Below are 20149 nucleotides of genomic sequence, written 5' to 3' on the forward strand. Positions count from 1 at the left end.
CATCAAGGGGGCTTCATATAGCATCTTTGGCCAAAGGCTTTTTCATAAGATAAATTGGAGCAGGTGGGACAGACACCAAAGGACAGTTACTCTTTAGTCAGTTACTACATTTTAAAGTGGTGAGAAATGTCAGTAGTAAATCAATAATAAACAATATTTTAAAAATCAGGTATATCCTCAGACATTTCTCATACTCCAGCATCATCCCTCCTGCCATCAGTCAGCGTGATGATGTGGCAAAGTTTGATTAAAACATTAGGAAGTCAGAGGGTAAAAGAGGAGGCAGTGTGTGAGCTGTTGACGTCCATCACAGAATGTCCATGTTATTAGTTTTTGTAGACAATAAAGCTTTTATTAAATGTGCAACAATTCTCCTCCTCACATACTCTGAATTTGCATGTAGCTGTAAGGTTTGTAACTGTATTCAAACACTCAAAGAAAGAAAGAAATAATTAATTCTATAATAGCGTTTGAATTCCTTGTTGAACCTTTCTGCAGCTATGTCTGCCATATACAAAATACAAAATCAGTTGAGACATTCCACAAATTGCTCATAAAAGCACTCACATAATTATGACATTGGCTGACAGTGACCTCTAGTGCATAAAATACAGCACTGCAGTAATGAAGCAGCACTTAATGTCCATGCAGATTCTTAAAGCATCACAACACCTTGTTTTTGAGACCTTTTGAAAAAGTGCAGTTTGGAGGTGTTTAGGACTCTCTTGTGATTGCATTTCCTTTTGCATTTTCCATTATCATTTCAAAATCAAGGTTCACACGGGGCAAGCATGAGCACACCTCCAAAACAGGTTGATCAACAAGTCAATGTTTTCTTTGTTTCTGCGAACAGGAAATAGCTTAATCTTGATACATTCACAGAACTCTATGCATAAACATCCATTAGCTTGTCACATGTTGTTACTCATAAATGGCCTTGAACTCATAAAACGTGGGTGTAAAGTCTACTGTCAGTGGCTTGCTCGGGTGTTTCAGTTTGTGTGCATTTGTCTGCTGACAGAGGGAAGTAAAGAAAAAACAACAGAGAAAAAGGAAGAGTGACAAAGGCTTGTGGAGACATAAGAAACATGGGAGGGCAAAGGATCTCTCCTTTGGGTTCATCTGGATGTTAAAAGAATGGACAAGCTGGTTTGTGCGCTCCGCTCTCTTGGACATAAGGGGGGCAGAAAACTTACATTGCTTCTTCCGTTCCAGCTGTGTGACTCAGCTGCTGCTTGGTCTACTTTAAGACAGGTATGATGACTAAGAGCAGCACAGAAATCTCTGTGGTAGCTCACAATCTTTCTCTGTCACTCTGGGGTTCATTGTCTGTACACTGTTGACAAACCTATCATCGGCTCTCGAGCACGCAATGTAAAGTTTAGCCCGGGTTAATCATCTCATGGGGTCAATGAATTATGCATTACCACCAGATTTGCAGGTAGCTTCCGCTAAACCATATGATTGGAGTGCACTCTGGTCTTTCTGGCTTATTTTGTCACAGAGATGCATATTAGCAAAGCATGCACATTTAGTGATGCATCATCACAATATAAAAAATTATGCAAAAACACTTTCAAGAATAACTGTTCTCTCATTATTTTATCAAGTGTTTTAAAGTCGTTTCTGTGTAAATATTGATGACACATTGTGCACGATAGGGGCAAAACACATTTTAAATGTCTTTAATGATATAAAAAAGACGTTAAATTGAAAATTTCTTATGTTACTTTAAGTTGAATATTACTTGATTCAATAATATTAGAGAAAGAGAGCCATAAATTGTTTTTATAGGTCAGTCAATCGTGATTAACGCTGTATACTACGTCATCACCTTCCAGCCAATGGCATAGCGACGTCCAGAAGCGAGGCACCTACGACGTAAACCTTGCAAACATGGCGACGCTCCGAAGAGAGTACGGAGGTTGGGAATACGAGCGCTTTTAACGGAGAAAATAACCTCAACTGCCCCTTTTACAATGTGGTGGGGTTAGCCAGAACCACTGCACGCACAGCTTTTTAGACCATGTTTGCAGAGGTAAGTCGGTACTGGGAAAACAGACGTCTATGTCGTTAGGGTAGTTTGTTTTCCAGTGGTGGACATAGCTAGTTAGCTTGAAGCATCTAGCGTCGTAGGGTTAGCCCGGCAGGTAAACACAGAGCCTGACAGGCGAGGGAGAGGGCGGCACGCAGCCGTGTGTTTTCAGAGAGGCTGTCAGCTAAAAGTGGCTGTCATCCCCGGATTACACAGTTAACACTAAGATAATACGAGGAGCTTAGGCTATCCGCGCTGTCACCACAGCGCTGAAATTAGCTGGACATAGGCAATGTCAGAAGTATGCGTTTAGATTATGATTAAGGTCCCTCAACGTCGCATTTCCACAATACAACAAATACAGGTGAGCTGGGCGTTAGCCGTGTGGACGGCAAGAAAGGCTAAAACCTACCGCGAAAGAAAGTCGAAGAACGAAACAGCTATGGGTCACCGCTTACCAAACTGTCGTTGACATACATTTGTGATGTTAACCATATTCAGCAGGTCGTGACAGGAAAGTTGTGGCATTTTACATCGTTGAAAGTATGGGACAAGCATACATGGCTGCCCATTGGGATGTTTTCAATGGTGGTTGCCAGTCAGAATAGTTCGCTTCTGTTGTCAGGCACAAGCAAGTTGCCTAAAACAAACTGACATTGAAATAAAGAGAGAGTGTATTGAGAGGACTGTTGTTGATCAGTGGGTGTCGAAGACTTCAGCAGGACTTGTAATTACCTGAAATTTTGCTACAGTTCTCACGTGATTCAATCTGGGTTCCTGCTTGGCTTGAAACAAACAGACTGACAACAGTTTCAGCTGACAAGCAAACCGTGTGGGCTTCACCTGAGAGGCAGGTAACACTTCTCCTGCAGAGTTAGGGTGGTAATGAGTAGTGATGGCATCATTGATCGTTTGGCCAGTAATCACCTGAATTTTTTCACAAGGCCTGTTTAAAGAAGAAGAAGGAGCCAGACACATTGATTACCTGTAGATATTTGTTAAAGTGATACTTTTGTCATTTTAAAATGAGAAAGACTGCATAATGTAACAACGCACGGCAGACATAATCTTGTTAAATGAATGTTGTTGAATGTTTTGATACTGAATGGAGGTATTTTACCAGGTGCTTCTAAACAGCTTTGTGTATGGGCCATTTAGATAACTCTCATCAGCCTCAGACAAACCCATATCAGTCAGACACTATTTATGGGGCTTGGGCTGTGACTGCACTTCTGATTTCTGTGTAATGTACAGTCAAGTGTTGAACTTTATCTTTGCAGCTTAGAAATGTTGCACACTGACAACCTTGATCGGAAAAGAATGATGGGCTTGTGTTTGGATATCCTAGAATCAGTGTTGACTCTAAACTACCAATTACTGGTTCAGATCCCAAGTTTAGATTTTCACCAACATTATTTGTCACAAGGTGTTAGTTACTTATTGTGTGACTGATATAATTGCGTCTTTAGAGTTTATCTGCATTTAATCAAGTTAGGTTTTGGACATTGGCATGCTGTGCTTTGTCACAATCTGGAGATTTTAGTTGTTGATTGACATCGTTTGTAATCAGTGGTTTGACTCATTTTATGTCACTATGAGTTTTAGATCAGTAGTAGCAACATTATCTTTTACCAACACCTTTTGGTGGAGTTCCAAATATTCACCTTCTACAAGTTACTCAGAATCTCATATCATTTGATTTAGAAACACAATGTTTCCATTGAGTAGTTTCGCTTTGTGACTAACCCCGGGAACTTCAGTATCAATAGACCGTCAAGCTGAGTATCAGTAGGAGCTCCTCAGAATTCAGTCAGTCACAAGCAGTTGGTTCCCTTAAGCCTTCCCCCAGAAGATGAAGCCAAAAGTGTTTAAAGTATTGATGGAAATGTAACGAGCTGTGTCTAGCTTTTTTTGTGAAGGTGAGTTGAAATAGTTTTATTGTACAAAAGGATCGTAGGTGAATATGGATATGGAATTCATTCTAACAGGCCTCGCTGTAATTTACTTCTTTTCTTCTGCCCACCTATACAGATTGATTAGTCACCTTTTATGCATGGAGCTAGTTTGTTGTTGCTTGTGTGCTCATCCAAAGGCAAAAAGAGTTTTCTTGGTGCTTTTCACCCCTTGCTAAACCTTATTAAGCTGTCTTAATCAAAGCTTGGTAGACATTAAGGCCAACATGCTGTCACATCAAGCCTGCTTGTCATCCAGTACACCTCTCCTCCCTTCCTCCTCTCATTAGAGGCGCTTGCCCTGCCAAACGAGCTGATGGCTCTCAAGAATTAAAGCTTGTTCAGACCTGGTTTTTTTTGTTTGTTTTTTTTTGCATCCAGATATATACTCACTCTGTCTAGGTCATGGTGAGACAGAGTGAAGTATACATGGAGCATCAAAATTAGATTTGTCACCACTCATGATTGAATTTAGCTTTATTTTATGTATCATTTGACAAAGCTGCCAAACTTTGCAGAAGCAGGGAATCAGTCTCCTGCTTGCTTGTGTGCTCCAGCTTCATTTCTAGTTGTACTGCTGGTCTAATGATGCCTTTTAGCTGGTTGTGATCTCCGGGTAGATTTTCCCACTAGGAAGGTGAAAAGACACAGCTAGAGACTCAGTTTATGTCAAAAGAGGCATGTATTGACTTCATCCTCCCCAGGGTAATAATGGAGGTAAGAGCGTACAGCTCAAGTGACCCAGCCAGATCAAACTGGACAGAAATATAATATTATAAAAAGTTCTCTCTGATGACTTCTCTCTGATGACTTCTCTCTGTGTCATCAGTTTGTGTGGCCTGTCATTGAGGGCCAGCCACCTTCATAGGATGGAGCAGGGTAAAGACTACACACAGGGGTGAATGATTCAGTTACATTTTATTTAGCTGGTTTGACTATAATTACTGTCACTGATTGTTTGACTGACACAGCCCACCAAGCAAGCAAGTAATAATTCTAACAATGCTTTAACATAAGAATTGTTTTATTTCTCTGACAGTTTCAGCTCTTTTTGTGAATATTAATCGTACTAATAGACCCTTTTCTTGTCTTCTTTGGAAATTAAATGTAGTCATAAACTTTTTTTTTTGTTCTAGGGATTTAATCCCAAAATTAATGTGGTAGGTCTTTGTGTCGTGGTGGTCTAGTTGGATTAGAGTAGCATGATCAGGCAGCACTTTCTCTTCCTCTCAAGCATTAACCATGGATTTCCCACTGGAGGGCTTCAGTGAACTGAATTAACCCTTTACCCAATCACATCACTGAGCCAGGTCCCAGCGAAGCACTTGTGGACTTGTATGAGTCATATGAACAGAAAATCCACCTTTTCAGTAGTTCTTTCCTCACACGTGTCTGTTTATGGACAGGTTTGTATGGATGGATTTGTTTTCAGTTTGCACCAGGAATTAGGGAAATGATTGCATCTGTGAATGTTAAAAACATTCAAACAAGGAAGCTTTCCTCAAAAATACCTGCCTCTCAGTGTTGCTGTGCTTTTCAACTTTTAAACAATGGATGTCCACTCTGATACGATGGTCTTTTTTTTTTGGCTAAGAGAGAAACGATACGGAAATAACAGCAGACCTAAGAAATAAGTGACTGAATAGATTCATGTAAAGCTGTCTTACTAGTTTTAGGATTTTGTTCATCATAAAGTGTAATCTGTAGAATCTGCACTTAGTCCTTGGTGTTTCTATTTTTGATTGTTGTATATGGAACACTGGGTTATCAGTGCATCCATTTCAGTGTATCTTTTTTTAGCCAAGTGTAAGAATATATCACACTCCAAGATATTTTCTCCGCACAATGTGCCTCCAATTAAGTACCGTGACGCTTGTGTTTTTTTTTGTGTGTCTTTTCAGTGCGGGTTGCGTAAGGAATTGCAGGGAGTTTCAATGTGTGCATCCCCGACGGGCTCGGGTGTTAATCACTGGAACAGATGGTACATGTTTTAAACCCTGTGTAAGCTGTAATGACTCAGGAGTGTCAGTTATCATCTCTTCCTCCAGAGCCAAGCGCTCGCAGTCTCATCACACAGCCCATCTAATAGTCTCCATATTCAGTCCTGCTCATAGGGATGGATTAAGTAAGACGAGGCTGAATCGAACTGATTTTAGTTACTTTTTCCGAGAATTAGTGCCGTGCGTTATAATGGACCCTTACTGTATTTCTTTTACATGTGCCACTCACAGATGGGTTTCTGTTTAAACTTTATACCCAAAAATATGTTTGCGAGATCGTGTTAGTTGCTAATGAAACTGATTTCTTCAGAAAAGATGGGACGTTTTCTAAAAATGCAACAGAAACTTAAATCTGTTCATTTTGGTGGTTGAATGGGAGATGCTCCTTTTACACCCAGTCCTGTCACTAATTCATCTGCCCATTGTACAGTTTGTCCTAAAAGCTGTTACTTGTGAATTCTAAACAAGTCTAAATACAGTGAAGCTCGTCAGTGAAGATGCTGAAATTGATTCCCTTTGTACTTGTGACGGTTGAATAAAAATGAAGAAAATTTGACAACTTTCCTGGAAATGGCATTTGCACTTATCAACTACAAATATCCAAGGCTGAAACAAATATGCCAGGTGGAAACACTTGCACTGCTTTAGTGTCTGACTTTTTGTCACAGTAAGTTAGCTAGCTTTTGTTGATGTCTCTGTGCTCTTATCAGCCTGCTTAGATTTGCTTACTTATCACCTCGCTCTGTTATTCTTTGGAAATAATAAGTAAGTGGGTGGTTGCTGCTTCAGGTTAATGAAGACAGAACTCTTCCTTGTGTCCGTTAGCTTGTGTTAGTCCATAACGCAGTGACCTGTTGAGCCCTGAGCATAAATGTGCTGATTTTTGTGGGCAAAATATGGTTAAAACTTCTTGATCACTTGCAAAAGTGTTTCAGCTGCCTTTTCTGTGATTGTGTGTGTTCTTGATGGGTGAAAATGGCCTGTGTGCACAACACACAGCTCAATATTTTAGTTGATGTTTGCATTAGAGTTTAATTAGATTTTCTTATAAATATCTGTAACTTTGTGGTCGATATCTTATAGATGACTCGTACTGTCAGTTCAGGATACCACAGTCTGTTTAGGACAGTCACAGCTTGTGGCAAGCCATAAATCACTCTAAATAGCATGCCTACACTCCTAGCTTAACCGTAATAATGGGCCTTTTCTTTGGCCACCTCTGTTTCCCTTCCCAACGCTGTTATCAGTGACTTTGTTCTAGCCATTCAAGACTTAAGAAAGAGGCAGCAGTCTAGCCAGTTTGGACACATTCTGTTGGCTGGGCGCAAGAAGTTCACATGTGGCCACAGCTTTTAGTTGCCATCAGCTTTTTGTAATGGTTTCGCCTTTAAGTTCACTTGAAAAAAAATTCTGTTTCTACTTTCATGTGTATAGAAAAATATGTTTAACATTGCTGCATTTTAATGGAATGATCTTAGTCGTATAATATATTGTTTACAGGGCTATGAAAGATGATATTAACTGTCCACTTATTCAAAATAATGATTCAATTTAAGAGTTTGTCCGGTGTGCGTGCTGCCATCCAGATGTTTTCACAAAAAGTAAAGCTGCAGTGTCTTACATAAGTCTCAGTGTCTCATTAATAATTGCAGAAAGTGAGTTTCAGAGAAGTGATTACTGACCTGCATCATGTGAAGTTTTAGAGTGAGTGACGGCCTCCTGTGTGTGGTGTATTGCAAGGCGTGCTCAGAGATGCTGCTGTTCATTTAGCGGAACAACCCACATCTCTAAAACCAGTTCAGCCATCTTTTTCTCTTTCTCAAATCTTGATCCATTCAGTTGGCAGTGGGTTTGCAGTGAGGAAAGAGGTCAGCAGGTGGTCCTCAGCGATAACCATCAGCATCGGGTTTTCATTTTTCCTGTATACTGTGAATTAAGCAGTAGCTTAGCTGGTGTAATGATGAGGTGAAATCATGCGGGTTTGAGTAGAAAAATCCACAGTGACAGGCGTTAGCAGATAGAAGCTATCTGAACGAGATCACCCAGTGTTAGAGGTTGAATATTAGGCTGCTCTTATTGGAGCAGTCTGATATCACTGAAATGTACGCACCTGCGCTTGTAATATGCTGTTGTGTTCAGGAAACTTGTCTCGTGCTCTGACCATATTTTGTTGGAGCCTACAGTATGCTAGTGTGTAGCCTGTAGCCCGACTTTGTTGTTGCCAATTAATATTGGCACTTACTCTGTATTAAGCGGCCCCGCTTTGCGAACTATTCGAAGGACATTTCACAAGGACACCATAGAAGTTTGTGGGGAGGGTTTGGCAGCAGCTCTGCCCTACCTCTGGACTGTCATGGGATGCTTAAAATTGATACTGAACAAAAGCTACTGCTCTAAGTTGAGTGAAATGCAATTACTTGTGTTTTTGTCGTAAATTCTCATAAGAAGTATTTTTGGATATAACTATTGCTTTGCACTTGTTTGTAGAGTCTCTCCCAAATTTCTATTGATGTGTCCATTAGCCTGAATCGCAGTCCAGTAAGCATTGATTCTCATTAGCTTGTCTGTGAGTAACTAATGCCCATGCTATACATAGCAAACTGACTGGCCTGTGTTTCTAAATGTGACACAGTTGGCAGCTCGTCTAATGTGTGTCATCCGATTGGCCATAGCTGACTGTGGCATTGAGAACAATGGGTCAGTGTCCTGAGGAATCTCTGTCTGCTCCTATCTAGCTCCATCGGTGGAGCTTTTTATCTAAGGAGCTCTAGTGTGAATGTAGGGCAACCGAAGATCATCACGTCTTTCACCGATTATGCGATGGTTTCACAGTCAGAGGGAGAGTATTTTGCTGGAAATAACTGAGATTTGTTTCGACTTCTAATTAGGGTTGTAGCGACAGCATTTTGTGTAACACCTCTCGGCACAACGTGTATTAGTGTACTTTGCCGAGGTGTACATGGCCTGGTTTGAATCGCCCATCTGGCGTCTACTGCGTAGTCGAGTTTTAAGGAGCAGTTTAGCAGACTCATCCTTCATTTACCAACTTCCAGCATTCAGACACGCTCCAGGGACGTGTGAGAGAAAACTTCAGTTTTCTGGCGTTCTTGTGACCATCTCTCTCATTCGGCTGAAAGTGGCCGAAAAGAATAGAGTAACCTACATGAATAAGTGGGACAGAGTCGTTAGCTAGAAACTGGAGCTCGGTTTCCTGCACTGACAATAACAGGAAAATCGTAGGATGTGACATGCAAATATGCACCTACGTGCACACACAGCACACACACAGTCAGCGTGTGATACTCCCTAACAATGCAACACACACATGTGTGTCATCTCAAGTAATCTCTTCCTGTGCCAACATCTACTGTAAAGTCTTTTTTTTTTCCTTTCCCTGCTCTGTGGATGACATTTTCTCATCTGCTCTATGCTGGGGGTTTGTTTTCCTTTTACCACCGGTGTAAAGGATTTTTAAATAATTGCATTAATTGCATGCATCCATACAGATAAATATCAATGGACAGACTAGAACTCAACCCGTGAGTTTTGATATTTTCGTAAAATAATAAATTCTTACCTTTTTTTTCTCTTGTTAAATTATAGATTACCAAGCACTGCAAAAGTGCAATTTTTTTTGTGCTACCACACACATGCTGAGAAAGCACACCTTGAGTACAAATTGCGCAGAAGGCATGAAAACCGCTGCTTTTCTCCTCCAGCAGCTGTGCATGCTTGACAGTGGGTATAAATGCGGGCTTCTGCTAAGACATTGCCATCTCGACAACCGTCAGTGGCTTTAGAGTTTCCACCACATCTTCTGTGGCTGTCGTGTCAATCTCTCTCTCACGGTGAAGAAATAGCTTTAACTCCTTCCCGCTTAAGGTCGCAGAGCCGCTGAGATCCCTGATTACCGCTCCGTTTCAAAATCCCCACCACACTGTAGCGTTGGGTCGCCACCACTGTTTATGTTTATGTTCATGTATTTAGCAGACACTTTTATCCAAAGCGACTCACAAATGAAGATATAACAAGCTATATAAAAAGCTAGCAATAAACTACATAGAAGGAACAAACTAGTCCAACTCTGTCAGAGGTGACGGAGTAGAGATAGGGTGCAGGCATAGAAAGAAGTGCAGAAAGATAAAGTGCAGAGATAGAGGGGGTAGGGAAGTACAGGGTAAGTGCTAGGATAGGAGATGCTCTCTGAAGAGCTGGATTTTCAAGAGTTTCTTGACGATAGACAGGGACGCCCCTGTTCTGGTAGCACTCGGTAGGTCATTCCACCATCGTGGGACGACACATGAAAAGAGTTTGGATTGTCTTAGGCGTGGTGTAGGAGCTGCTAGACGACAATCCTGGGACGAACGGAGGGACCGAGTTGTGACATAAGCCTTTGCGAGAGCATTCAAGTAGTTGGGAGCCGTTCCATTAAGCACTTTGTAGGCTAACATCAGTGACTTGAATTTGATGCGGGCGGCTAAGGGTAGCCAGTGGAGTTCAATGAACAGAGGGGTGACGTGTGCTCTTTTAGGCTGATTGAAGACCAGACGCCCCGCCGCGTTCTGGACCATCTGCAGAGGTTTCACAGCACAGGCTGGGAGACCAGTTAGGAGAGCGTTGCAGTAGTCAAGGTGGGAGATGACCATGGCCTGCACCAGGAGCTGGGTGGCATGTTGGGTTAGAGATGGTCTGATCTTTCTTATGTTTAGTAATGCAAAGCGACGTGAACGAGCAACCGAGGTAACGTGATCTTTGAAGGTTAGTTGGTCATCAATCATGACACCCAAGTTTCTAGCAACCTTTGATGGAGCAAGAGACAGGCATTCAGTTTGGATGCAGATGCTGTGGTGTATGGTTGGTTTGGCTGGGAAGACCAGCAGTTCAGTTTTTGGGAGGTTAAGTTGGAGGTGATGGGCTTTCATCCATGCTGATATGTCAGAGAGACAGTCTGAGATTCGTGCTGAGACCGTGTGGTCGTCAGGTGGGAATGACGGATAGATTCCCTGTCAACCAAGCTTTTGCTTCTCGTTGTTGCTATGATCAATTGAGAGGCTAAATTATGTGCGCACGCAACACTGCTAACATGCATGAACATGTGTTTCTTCTGTGTTTCAGGCCAGTCTGTCCATCTGGGGATGGGGGGGTCTTGGAGTTGTGCTGTTCCTTGTCACCTTCGGACCTTTTGCCATATTCTACCTGGCCTTTTATATCTTCTGCTTCATCGGAGGGTGAGCAGCAACAATCACATGTCACACACAGCTTTTCGCTGTACCCACAGCACTTCTTGACTGATAATTGTTTTTCTTTATCCATGCAACATGTACTCTCTTTTTTAAAAATGTTTCCCAGGGGCTTTGTGGTCACTTTGCTTTATGGAAAGATAAACTCAGAGAAACACCTGGAAAAATGCGAACAGTCTTACTTGCCACTCACACAAATTGGTATAACGAAGGTAAGAGCACACAAGAAACACGCCTTTCAGCCTCGCCTACACAAACAGATCGTTAATACTTATTAATACATTTTCTTTGTTGATAAAGTCGGCCTGCCAGGTTAATTGATTCCATTACTCACAGCTTTTTTTTTTATGGTCTTTGCTGATCTGTCTCTTTCAGACACTGGATGAAATGAAACTGGAGATGAAGCCGATAAAGATTGACAGGAGACTGACTGGCTCCAGTTTTATCGATGAACCATTACAACAGGTCTGTGTGTTTTGTTTTGATTGCAGCTTCCTGTTTATTTGGTAATTTTTAAACCTTTAGCAGTAACCTTTTCAAATCTTCACAGTTAAAACAATGCAGAGCTTGAGAGAAAGAAAATAAATCCACAATAAACTGAACTCAAGCTCAGCAGCAAAAGCAAGGGCTGTTGAGACCATACATTGTGGAAAATAGATGTGCATAGCTACCATTATGGCACTTAATTAATGTGTAAAGTGTGATCATAACTCACAAAACTTTTTTAAATATGAAAAATAAATAAAATCCTTTAAATACCAGGTTGAATGAATAACTTTTACAAATATTGTGTGAAAGGATGACTGATCACTTCACTCAGCTGTGAGGGACACACACACACACACACTGATTAGTCATTAAAAAAAAAGAAAGAACAGCATTGACCAGTTGACTATAGCACAACCATCAATGAGACAATCTAACCGAAGACAACAGGAAGATGACTGGGTGACAGCGCTGCAGAATTTTTGAACACCATTCCATTTTTGGTCACTGTCTGACACAGCAAGTGGCCCAGGTCAGCAACTTCATGCTTTCAAGCTTCTGAATGGTAATCACTATGAAACATTACATACGCCCTTGAGTCTGTTGTGCCGTGTGTTCTCTGAAATGTTGCTCCTTTTGTCTTTTGTGCTTTTGTTCCTGGAAAATGAAAATGACATCAATGAAAAGCACTGGAGGAGATGTGGCATATATAGCCTAATATTCTGGGACATTTCACGTTCTTGACTTTAATATCAGATTTAGTTTGATTATTCCCTGGCATTTCAACCCACATTTTGAATATCACCACTTCACACGAGCAGAGTTTCCTTTGAAATACACTTTTAACATTCGGTGCTCAGAGTCTCCTTTTAAAACATCGAACGTGTTCGAAGATATGCTGCCGAAGAAAGAAAACGGCAGCAACTATTTCTTTCGAACAAAAGCGGAACTGAAACTCTCTCTGTCCCGTTGCCACCGAAGCTGCTTCCACCATGTGCACGAAGTCAAAAGAAGAGACCTTCGACAAATGTGTGGCGAGATTTTCCGAGTGACTCTTAGATTGCCTGTCAGCACCGCAGATGGGGAACATGAGCTTGGTGAGCCTCTGTGGTTGTAACACTTACGGTAAAAAGAAACATTCTGTTATCATGTTGTCCTCAGCAAAGAGGCGTTGCAAGTGAGAGTTAAGTGCAGACACAGCAGTTAGTGATGGTCAGATGACGCTGACTGGTCTACCATGGGGCCTCTGTGCTCCACTCCTCCCCACAAATGCATACTTATCATTTCAGCTGCATGGGAACCTTGAGGTCTTTTTTTTATTTTTTATTTGACAAACTGCCCTCTCACTCTGCAGCTTCTACACTAATTCAATAGGTTAGTTTATTGTAACCTTCCAACTTCGGTTCAACACGAGTATGTGCAACAGGTGTCATCATTACTAAAACATCAGCTCTCTGATCGTTTTGGCTAAATGTTGACTGTAAACACATCCGGCTAAATATCCATCGATCTTCTCTCCCGTCTTCCTTCACGTGTCTCTTTAGGTGATCCAGTTTGCGCTGAGAGACTACATCCAGTACTGGTACTACACGCTGAGCGAAGACGAGTCCTTCCTACTGGAGATCAGACAGACGCTGCAGAATGCCCTCGTTCAGTTCTCCACACGGTACAAGACGCACATTCGGGCAGATTCTCCCGTCTTTTTTTTTTTTCTTTTAATCAGTCAGAAAAAAAAATCTACTGTTTGTGTGTTAAGGTCCAAAGAGGTGGACTGGCAGCCTTACTTCACCACGCGCCTGGTGGACGACTTTGCCACCCATTTACGTGTCTTTAGGAAAGCCCAGGATCGCCTCGCCGACAGAGAGGACAAACAGAGTACGAGGACATGTTCACACTTGCTTTATGTCTCACCCACTCCTATGTTTTTCTTTTCTCCACGGCTTATGCAAGGCTGTCTTTTACAATGCTTGAGATTACATATATATATATATATATGGTGACTCAGCGCAGGTGCTGTGCACTGAATTATTTAAGGGAAAAAAGGTCAGGCTCGGTGCAGACAATGACAAGTGATTTCTGAACAGGAGACATAACCGAAGAGCTGGTGGAGTCGTTCTTTGAAGCCGAGGTGGAGATGGAAAGAAAAATCTGTCGAGATGTAGTCTGCACCTCGTACAAAGATGAAGAAGGTAAAAGGCACTCCTGCGGTGTTTCTGGCCTTATGTTTCACACTGCCATAAGGAAGTCTTCGGCCAAATGTGCCTGCACTGCTGTAACTGGTAAACCTTCACATTTTTTGTGTTTGTCAGGTTTTCTTCGGGACTTGTGTGAGTTGCTTTTGTATCTGTTACTACCTCCTGGAGATTTCCACAACAAGAACATGAGATACTTCCTGAGGGTGAGTTCACACATTCATATGAAATGCAAACATGGGGGAGGAAAAATGCACATTTGCCCCTCCTGAATGAACTGCACCTCCATGTTTGTAGTGTAAATTCTCTGCCTTGAAACACTGTATTTGTATGTATTTTAGGAGGTGCTGGCACGTGGCGTGCTACTTCCTCTGATCAACCAGCTCAGTGACCCCGACTACATCAACCAGTTTGTCATCTGGATGGTGAGAGTCCACATCCAGGAAATGATCTGTAAACAGTTAACTCGGTGTTTGGATTATAAAAGAAGTAAAAGGCTCGATGTTACATTTTGTGTCCAGATTCGGGACTCCAGCTGTAACTATGAAGCCTTTATGAACATCCTGAAGTTAACAGACAAGCCGGCTGAGCTGGAGGCCGTCAAAGACAAGGTGCTGGAGGAGCTGCAGTATCTCCGCTCCCTGGACACTGCTGGAGACGGTGGGCTCTCACTTTTTATCACTTAATAAAGACGCTAACGTGTCATGTCAGTACATGTGAAGTTTGGCTGAACTAACGCACAGCTTTCCTCTTCTGTCCCAACCTCTTCATCCTTTAGACATCAATGTGATCAAGAATCAGATCAACAGTCTTTTATTTGTGAAGAAGGTGTGTGAGACCAGGATCCAGAGACTACAGTCTGGCAAGGTGAGAAACTGCTGCACAGCCTTATTTATAGTATTTATACTCGAGAATTTAATTCAAATGCACATATCTCAAATGAATTTAGTCTTCTCAAGTCTTCTCAAGTCTCCAGCTGAACCTGTTCCTGTCTTTTGTAGGAGGTCGATGCCTTGAAGCTGGCAGCCAACTTTGGCAAGCTGTGTGTTATCCCGCTGGATCACATCCTCGTCCACAACATAGCCCTGCAGTTCTTCATGGGTAATTCTGAAAAGACATCGCATCTCACACAGATACCTCAACATTTCTGTTAATCGTCCTTATAATCCCTAACTTATCTGTGTACCGACTGTCTGACCCCAGCCTTTGTCATTAGACACGCTCCCTCTCAGTCCCTCGTGAGCTCGCCAGAGATTTTAAAAGCTCCTTCAGCTTCACAGATCAGGTTACAGTAACATACGCGTGCATACAAGGAGTCGAGCCAAGTTGTGTCAGGTTTGGTCTGGAAAAGAGCCAACAGCTTAAATTTACAGCTAGATATATCATTGTAGCATTCTTCCCTCCCCAAAATGTTGAATTGTGAATTACAAATGTTTGATTTAATCATTAAAACCGCAAAGTTGTTACCAGCTACATTTAAAACTCGCTGGCAGGGCCTTGGAGTTAAAGGAGGGTTACAGTAGATTTTTATTTAGATACCACATGGGGACAGAAATACCAAGAGCTTAACTTTAGAAGCGCCGACTGCTTGTCCATCTGCAACGGAAATGCAATGCGGAGCCACACCATTTGGACCGAGTTGTTTTGTCTTTGATCCAGACTTCATGCAGGCGGCGGGGGCTCAGGCGGAGCTGTTCTTCTGGCTCACGGTGGAGGGATACAGGGTGACGGCACAGCAGCAGCTGGAGGTGATGGAGGGCTGGCAGAAAGACGGCAAGAAGCAGCCCGGTGCCACAAAGGGGCTGCTGAAGGCGGCCGCGCTTGGTGTCTATGAACAGTACCTCTCTGAGAAGGTAGAGGGCACATTCAGATTACCATGCACGGCTCCCCTCGTCAAATATTTTTAAGACGTGATTGTTTTAAATAGGCCTGAGACGCACTGACCTCTCTTTGCTCTAACAGGCGTGTCCCAGGGTGCAGGTGGATATGACATTCGTAACAAAGCTGTCTGAGAAGCTCCAGATGACAGATGACCCCACACCTGAAATATTTGATGAAATCCAAAGAAAGGTACTAAGATGATGCACTCCTTGGGATACACTCCGTCTGCTAGTTTCGCCTCTGCTGATAAGTCATCTCTCCCATTCGTTAGGTGTATGATCTGATGCTCCGCGACGAGCGCTTTTACCCATCCTTCAAGCAGAGTCCTCTGTACGTGCGCATGCTCGCAGAGCTGGACATGCTGAAAGAGCCCAGCTACCGAGGATCTGATGACGGTGATGGAGAATCATTCAACGGCTCTCCGACGGGAAGCATAAACCTCGTAAGTCTGCCTCTGTTATTTCTTATGAGATATGGCTTTTTTTTTTCCCGTGGAGGTGCATGGAGACGCTTTATCCTCCTGCTGTCTGTGTCGGTTCATGCTGACCCATTTCTTTGATTGCAGTCCCTGGATGACTTGACCAACTCTTGCCATGATGAATTTATGCAACTACACGCCTTCATCTCTGACACAGGTACACTGAGCGGCTCCTCTGGCACAAATCACTGCAGATGTTTTTGCTCATTGTTTGCGGTATTTTCATAGATTCTTAAAGTAGATCGCTGGTGAATAAAGCTTGAAGGGGTCGTGACGTATTCTGGCGCCTCGTGTGCACATGTGTGGAAGAATTTCTATTATTTAGCGTGAATAGTTTTGTGTTACACTTCACGCTGAATGACTCGTGACTTTGTCCAGTTTATTTCTAGCTGTAAACCCCCTCTAGCTCTCCCCTGCATGTCTTATTTCTTTCAACTTTTCACCTCCTAGCTTCATGCACCTCATTGTCTTTTGTCTCACTTCACACTGCTCCAGTATTCTTTATTTTATTCCATTACCTTCACTTTTTTTCTGTTCTTCCTTTTTCCTTCCTCCTCCCTCCCTGACTTTTCCTATTATTCTTCCATACTCCCCCCCCTTTCTTTTTTTTTTATCACATTTCCACACACTTTGTTCTGGATTCTTTCTTTGTTTGCTCTTCCACCTCCACACTTTGCACCTGCAACACTCCCCCTTCTTTCCTTCTTCGCCTTCCATCAACCCATCCCCAATCCAACACTCCCCCTTTTTGGATGTATTGCCGGGCGGGGTAGCTGATACTTGTCTTCCCGGCTTCTGGGGTGCTGCAGGGGTTTGCAACGATCACGGTAAGACATACGCGCTGTACGCCATCACCGTGTTCAGGCGCAACCACGATGGTAGTGAGGACTGCTGGAAGACCTACCGTCGATACTCGGACTTCCACGACTTCCACATGAGAATCACTGAACAGGTGAATTAAATCATTTGACGATCGACATGTCAAAGCCAGTCTTTAAAGACACTTTTTGTTTAGAATTTTCCATGTTTTCTGTTCCAGTTTGAGAATCTGGCGTCGATCCTCAAGCTGCCTGGGAAGAAAACCTTTAACAACATGGACAGAGACTTCTTGGAGAAGAGAAAAAAAGACCTCAACGCTTACCTTCAGGTACAGATTTCTGTGCCAGTTTACAGTAGGCGTCATGCATCTTTCTGTAGAGGGCATACCGGTTACTTTGTGTGCATGCGTTCCAGTTGCTGCTAAACCCAGAGATGGTGAAGGCCTGCCCAACTCTGATTCCTTATGTCTACGACTTCCTGGAGAACAAGGCCTACAGCAAGGGCAAAGGAGAGTTTGCACGGAAGGTCATTAAATTTATTCACGCAACAGACATGGCTTTCGGTGTCATTTCTATGCAGCTGCAGAATGCATGTAGTAAAAGTGTCTGGTTATTTAAAAATGAATTTTCTGCATGCGTTTTATCCCCCTACAGATAGACACATTCGTGAATCCTCTGCGCAGCTCCATGAGGAACGTGTCCAATGCAGTAAAAGGCCTGCCAGACAGTCTGGCAGAGGGCATGACCAAGGTCTCTGACAACATGGGCCGTATGTCAGAGAGACTGGGTCAGGACATCAAACAGTCCATACTCAAGGTGGAATCCACCAATACTGCAAGGATTTTCCAGACTGATACATTTCATGAGGCGCGACTGTTGCTCACTGTGCGGACGTTGGATCTAACGCTCTAACACTTGTTTTTCCCAGGTGCCTCCACTTCTTCCTAAGTCTGACATTGACCCAGAACAGTGTCGAGTCTCAGCCCAGCTTGATGACAATGTGCGTAAGCCGGCAGTTTGCCTGAGACGTTCGTTTCTCCCGTTTTTTTCAGTAAAATGGTAAACTTATCTGTTGTTGTGTCCAGGTGGACGACAACATCCCGCTTCGGGTAATGCTGCTGCTGATGGACGAGGTGTTTGACCTCAAAGAGAAAAACCAGTGGCTGCGCAGGAACATTAAGAACCTGCTGCAGCAGCTCATCAGAGCTACTTACGGAGACACCATCAACAGGTCAGAAGCACATAAAGCCCTCAGAGAGGACTGCTGAATAATCCCATTAAAAAAAAAAAAAAAAGAAGAGTCCACCTTAAATCCTCTTTCCTTTGTTTTTCTGAAGGAAAATCGTGGATCATGTGGACTACATGACATCACCAGAGCAGGTGGCTGACTACGTTAAGAAGTTCAGGTAACCCATCCTCTTTTTGCTGCAAGGGCCTCTGATTAGTCGGGAGAGGAAGTACTTTGGTAACTTTAAATGTTTCCACCTCTGTTCAGGGATTCCTATTGGCCCAATGGTATTCTAGCTGAAACCCCACCCCGCCGGGATAAGTGCATCCGGATGAGGACACGAGTAGCTGCCAAAACCAGCCTGCTGGGCATCATGCCAGGTAAAAATACACAGTTATCAACTGGCAACATCGAGGGGTTCCATCGGCCATTTCCTCCTCATCTTTTCTCTCTTGTAGAAATGAAACGCACTGCCAGGAAGCGCATAGATAAAAGGGGATTCTCATTTTAAAGTTGTAACTTATCTCCAGTATTCCACCAGCGCTGGTGTACAGGGTCTCAATCCCGTTGCAGTTTTTTCTTTACTTTTTAAAGGTTTTGTGCAGATTTTGCATGTGGAGAGGAGCTTCTGGCCGCTTCTATAACATTCTGCAGTGCATCTGGTGGAATCGGCAGCATTTTCCAGTTATACAAGAGATAAATGATAAGGAGAAAGTGTCTGATTTGTTATCTGAGAGATGATATCATTTCTGTCTTCACTGCTTCACTTGCAATTTCCCCGCTGACGACTGCACTGTATTTGTGTCTCTTGCCTCAGATGAACTGAAGCACATCATCGGAGCGGACACCACAAGAAAGGGCATACTCCGCGTCTTTGATATGTTTCAGTACCAACCAATGAACCGGCGGCTCGTCTATGTGTTCATCGAGGGCTTCCTGGAGACCATGTTCCCTCAGTACAAATTCCCCGAGCTCTTTGTCAAGCTGCACTCCCGTTCGCCACGCATCCACGCATACACCCACAAACTCAAATGCTCCTCCCATAAGAGGTGACAGGAAAGGACGGCGGCATCAGGACACGGGCCGACTCCACACACAGAGACTTGAGAGCTAAGAGTGAGGGTGGGAGGGTTGATGTGAACTTTGGGGTATGTGTGACCTCTGCCCTTCCTCTTCCTTCACACTCTCCTGTTGGTAAAAACACTCCAGTTACCCAGCTGATTATTTCTGTTGCGACAGAACCGGAGGACGAGTATCTCCGCTCTACTCTCACTCTGTGATATGAGACACATGCGATAAAAAAGAAAAACTAAAAAAAAAAAAAAACAACACGAATCCTATCATTTGCACCAAGACTGAACATGGCAGTGTGTTCTTTTACTTTCTCTACTTACCCCTCCGTTTTGGAGATTTTTAGTTGCGTTGAGCTTCATCCTGGGCCAGCCAATGCTGCTTTCCTCCGGTCCCGGGAGCAGACCACACAATACTGTATTGTTTTTAAACTGCAGGACTAGATAGCATAGATCCACACCTTGCCTTACCTTCCCGCTTCAGTCCACCATCTTTAAAGCCACACAGCTGCAATCAAAAGTACCCTCATGCTGTAGACACGTGAGCTGCAGAAGCACTTGTTGACTTGTAAAATGTATGTTTTCATAGCAACCAAAAGAAATGTCAAAAGCACTGGGTTAAAGAGGCGCTGTCCTAGAAATGTGACTGAACAGTTATGGGTCGAAAGGTTTTATCTTTTACTCTTTTCAGCATTTTTCCGTCTTCAGTGCTTCTCTCGATCCCTCCCTGAAGTGTTTAGTCCCTTCTACCACCCTTGATCCTCCAAGA

At 43.0% G+C, this 20149-nt stretch overlaps 1 protein-coding gene across 6 annotated transcripts; it reads left to right on the forward strand.

Annotated features, from left to right (window-relative positions):
* Positions 1-891: 891 nt before the first annotated feature.
* Positions 892-19639, forward strand: snx13 (sorting nexin 13). Of its 6 annotated transcripts, none has more exons than XM_072370985.1 (26): positions 1166-1254; positions 5889-5968; positions 11103-11215; positions 11337-11439; positions 11603-11692; positions 13258-13379; positions 13470-13588; positions 13798-13902; positions 14023-14111; positions 14247-14330; positions 14427-14565; positions 14684-14772; positions 14907-15006; positions 15565-15758; positions 15868-15975; positions 16058-16228; positions 16352-16421; positions 17074-17216; positions 17304-17411; positions 17498-17608; positions 17737-17898; positions 18011-18082; positions 18168-18313; positions 18420-18488; positions 18578-18690; positions 19128-19639. In XM_072370985.1, exons 2-26 carry the CDS (start codon positions 5966-5968, stop codon positions 19361-19363), a joined length of 2859 nt encoding a protein of 952 aa, XP_072227086.1. In that variant the 5' UTR covers positions 1166-1254; positions 5889-5965; the 3' UTR covers positions 19364-19639. The 6 variants fall into 6 exon arrangements, with proteins under 6 accessions (XP_072227082.1, XP_072227086.1, XP_072227085.1 ...); XM_072370984.1 differs by lacking the exon at positions 1166-1254 and adding an exon at positions 1896-2038; XM_072370981.1 differs by lacking the exon at positions 5889-5968 and having other exon boundaries at positions 892-1254.
* Positions 19640-20149: the final 510 nt, after the last annotated feature.

The sequence above is a fragment of the Leuresthes tenuis genome, unplaced genomic scaffold, assembly GCF_036924035.1.
Source record: "Leuresthes tenuis unplaced genomic scaffold, fLeuTen1.0.hap1 SCAF_18, whole genome shotgun sequence".
Classification (NCBI taxonomy): Eukaryota; Metazoa; Chordata; class Actinopteri; order Atheriniformes; family Atherinopsidae; genus Leuresthes; species Leuresthes tenuis.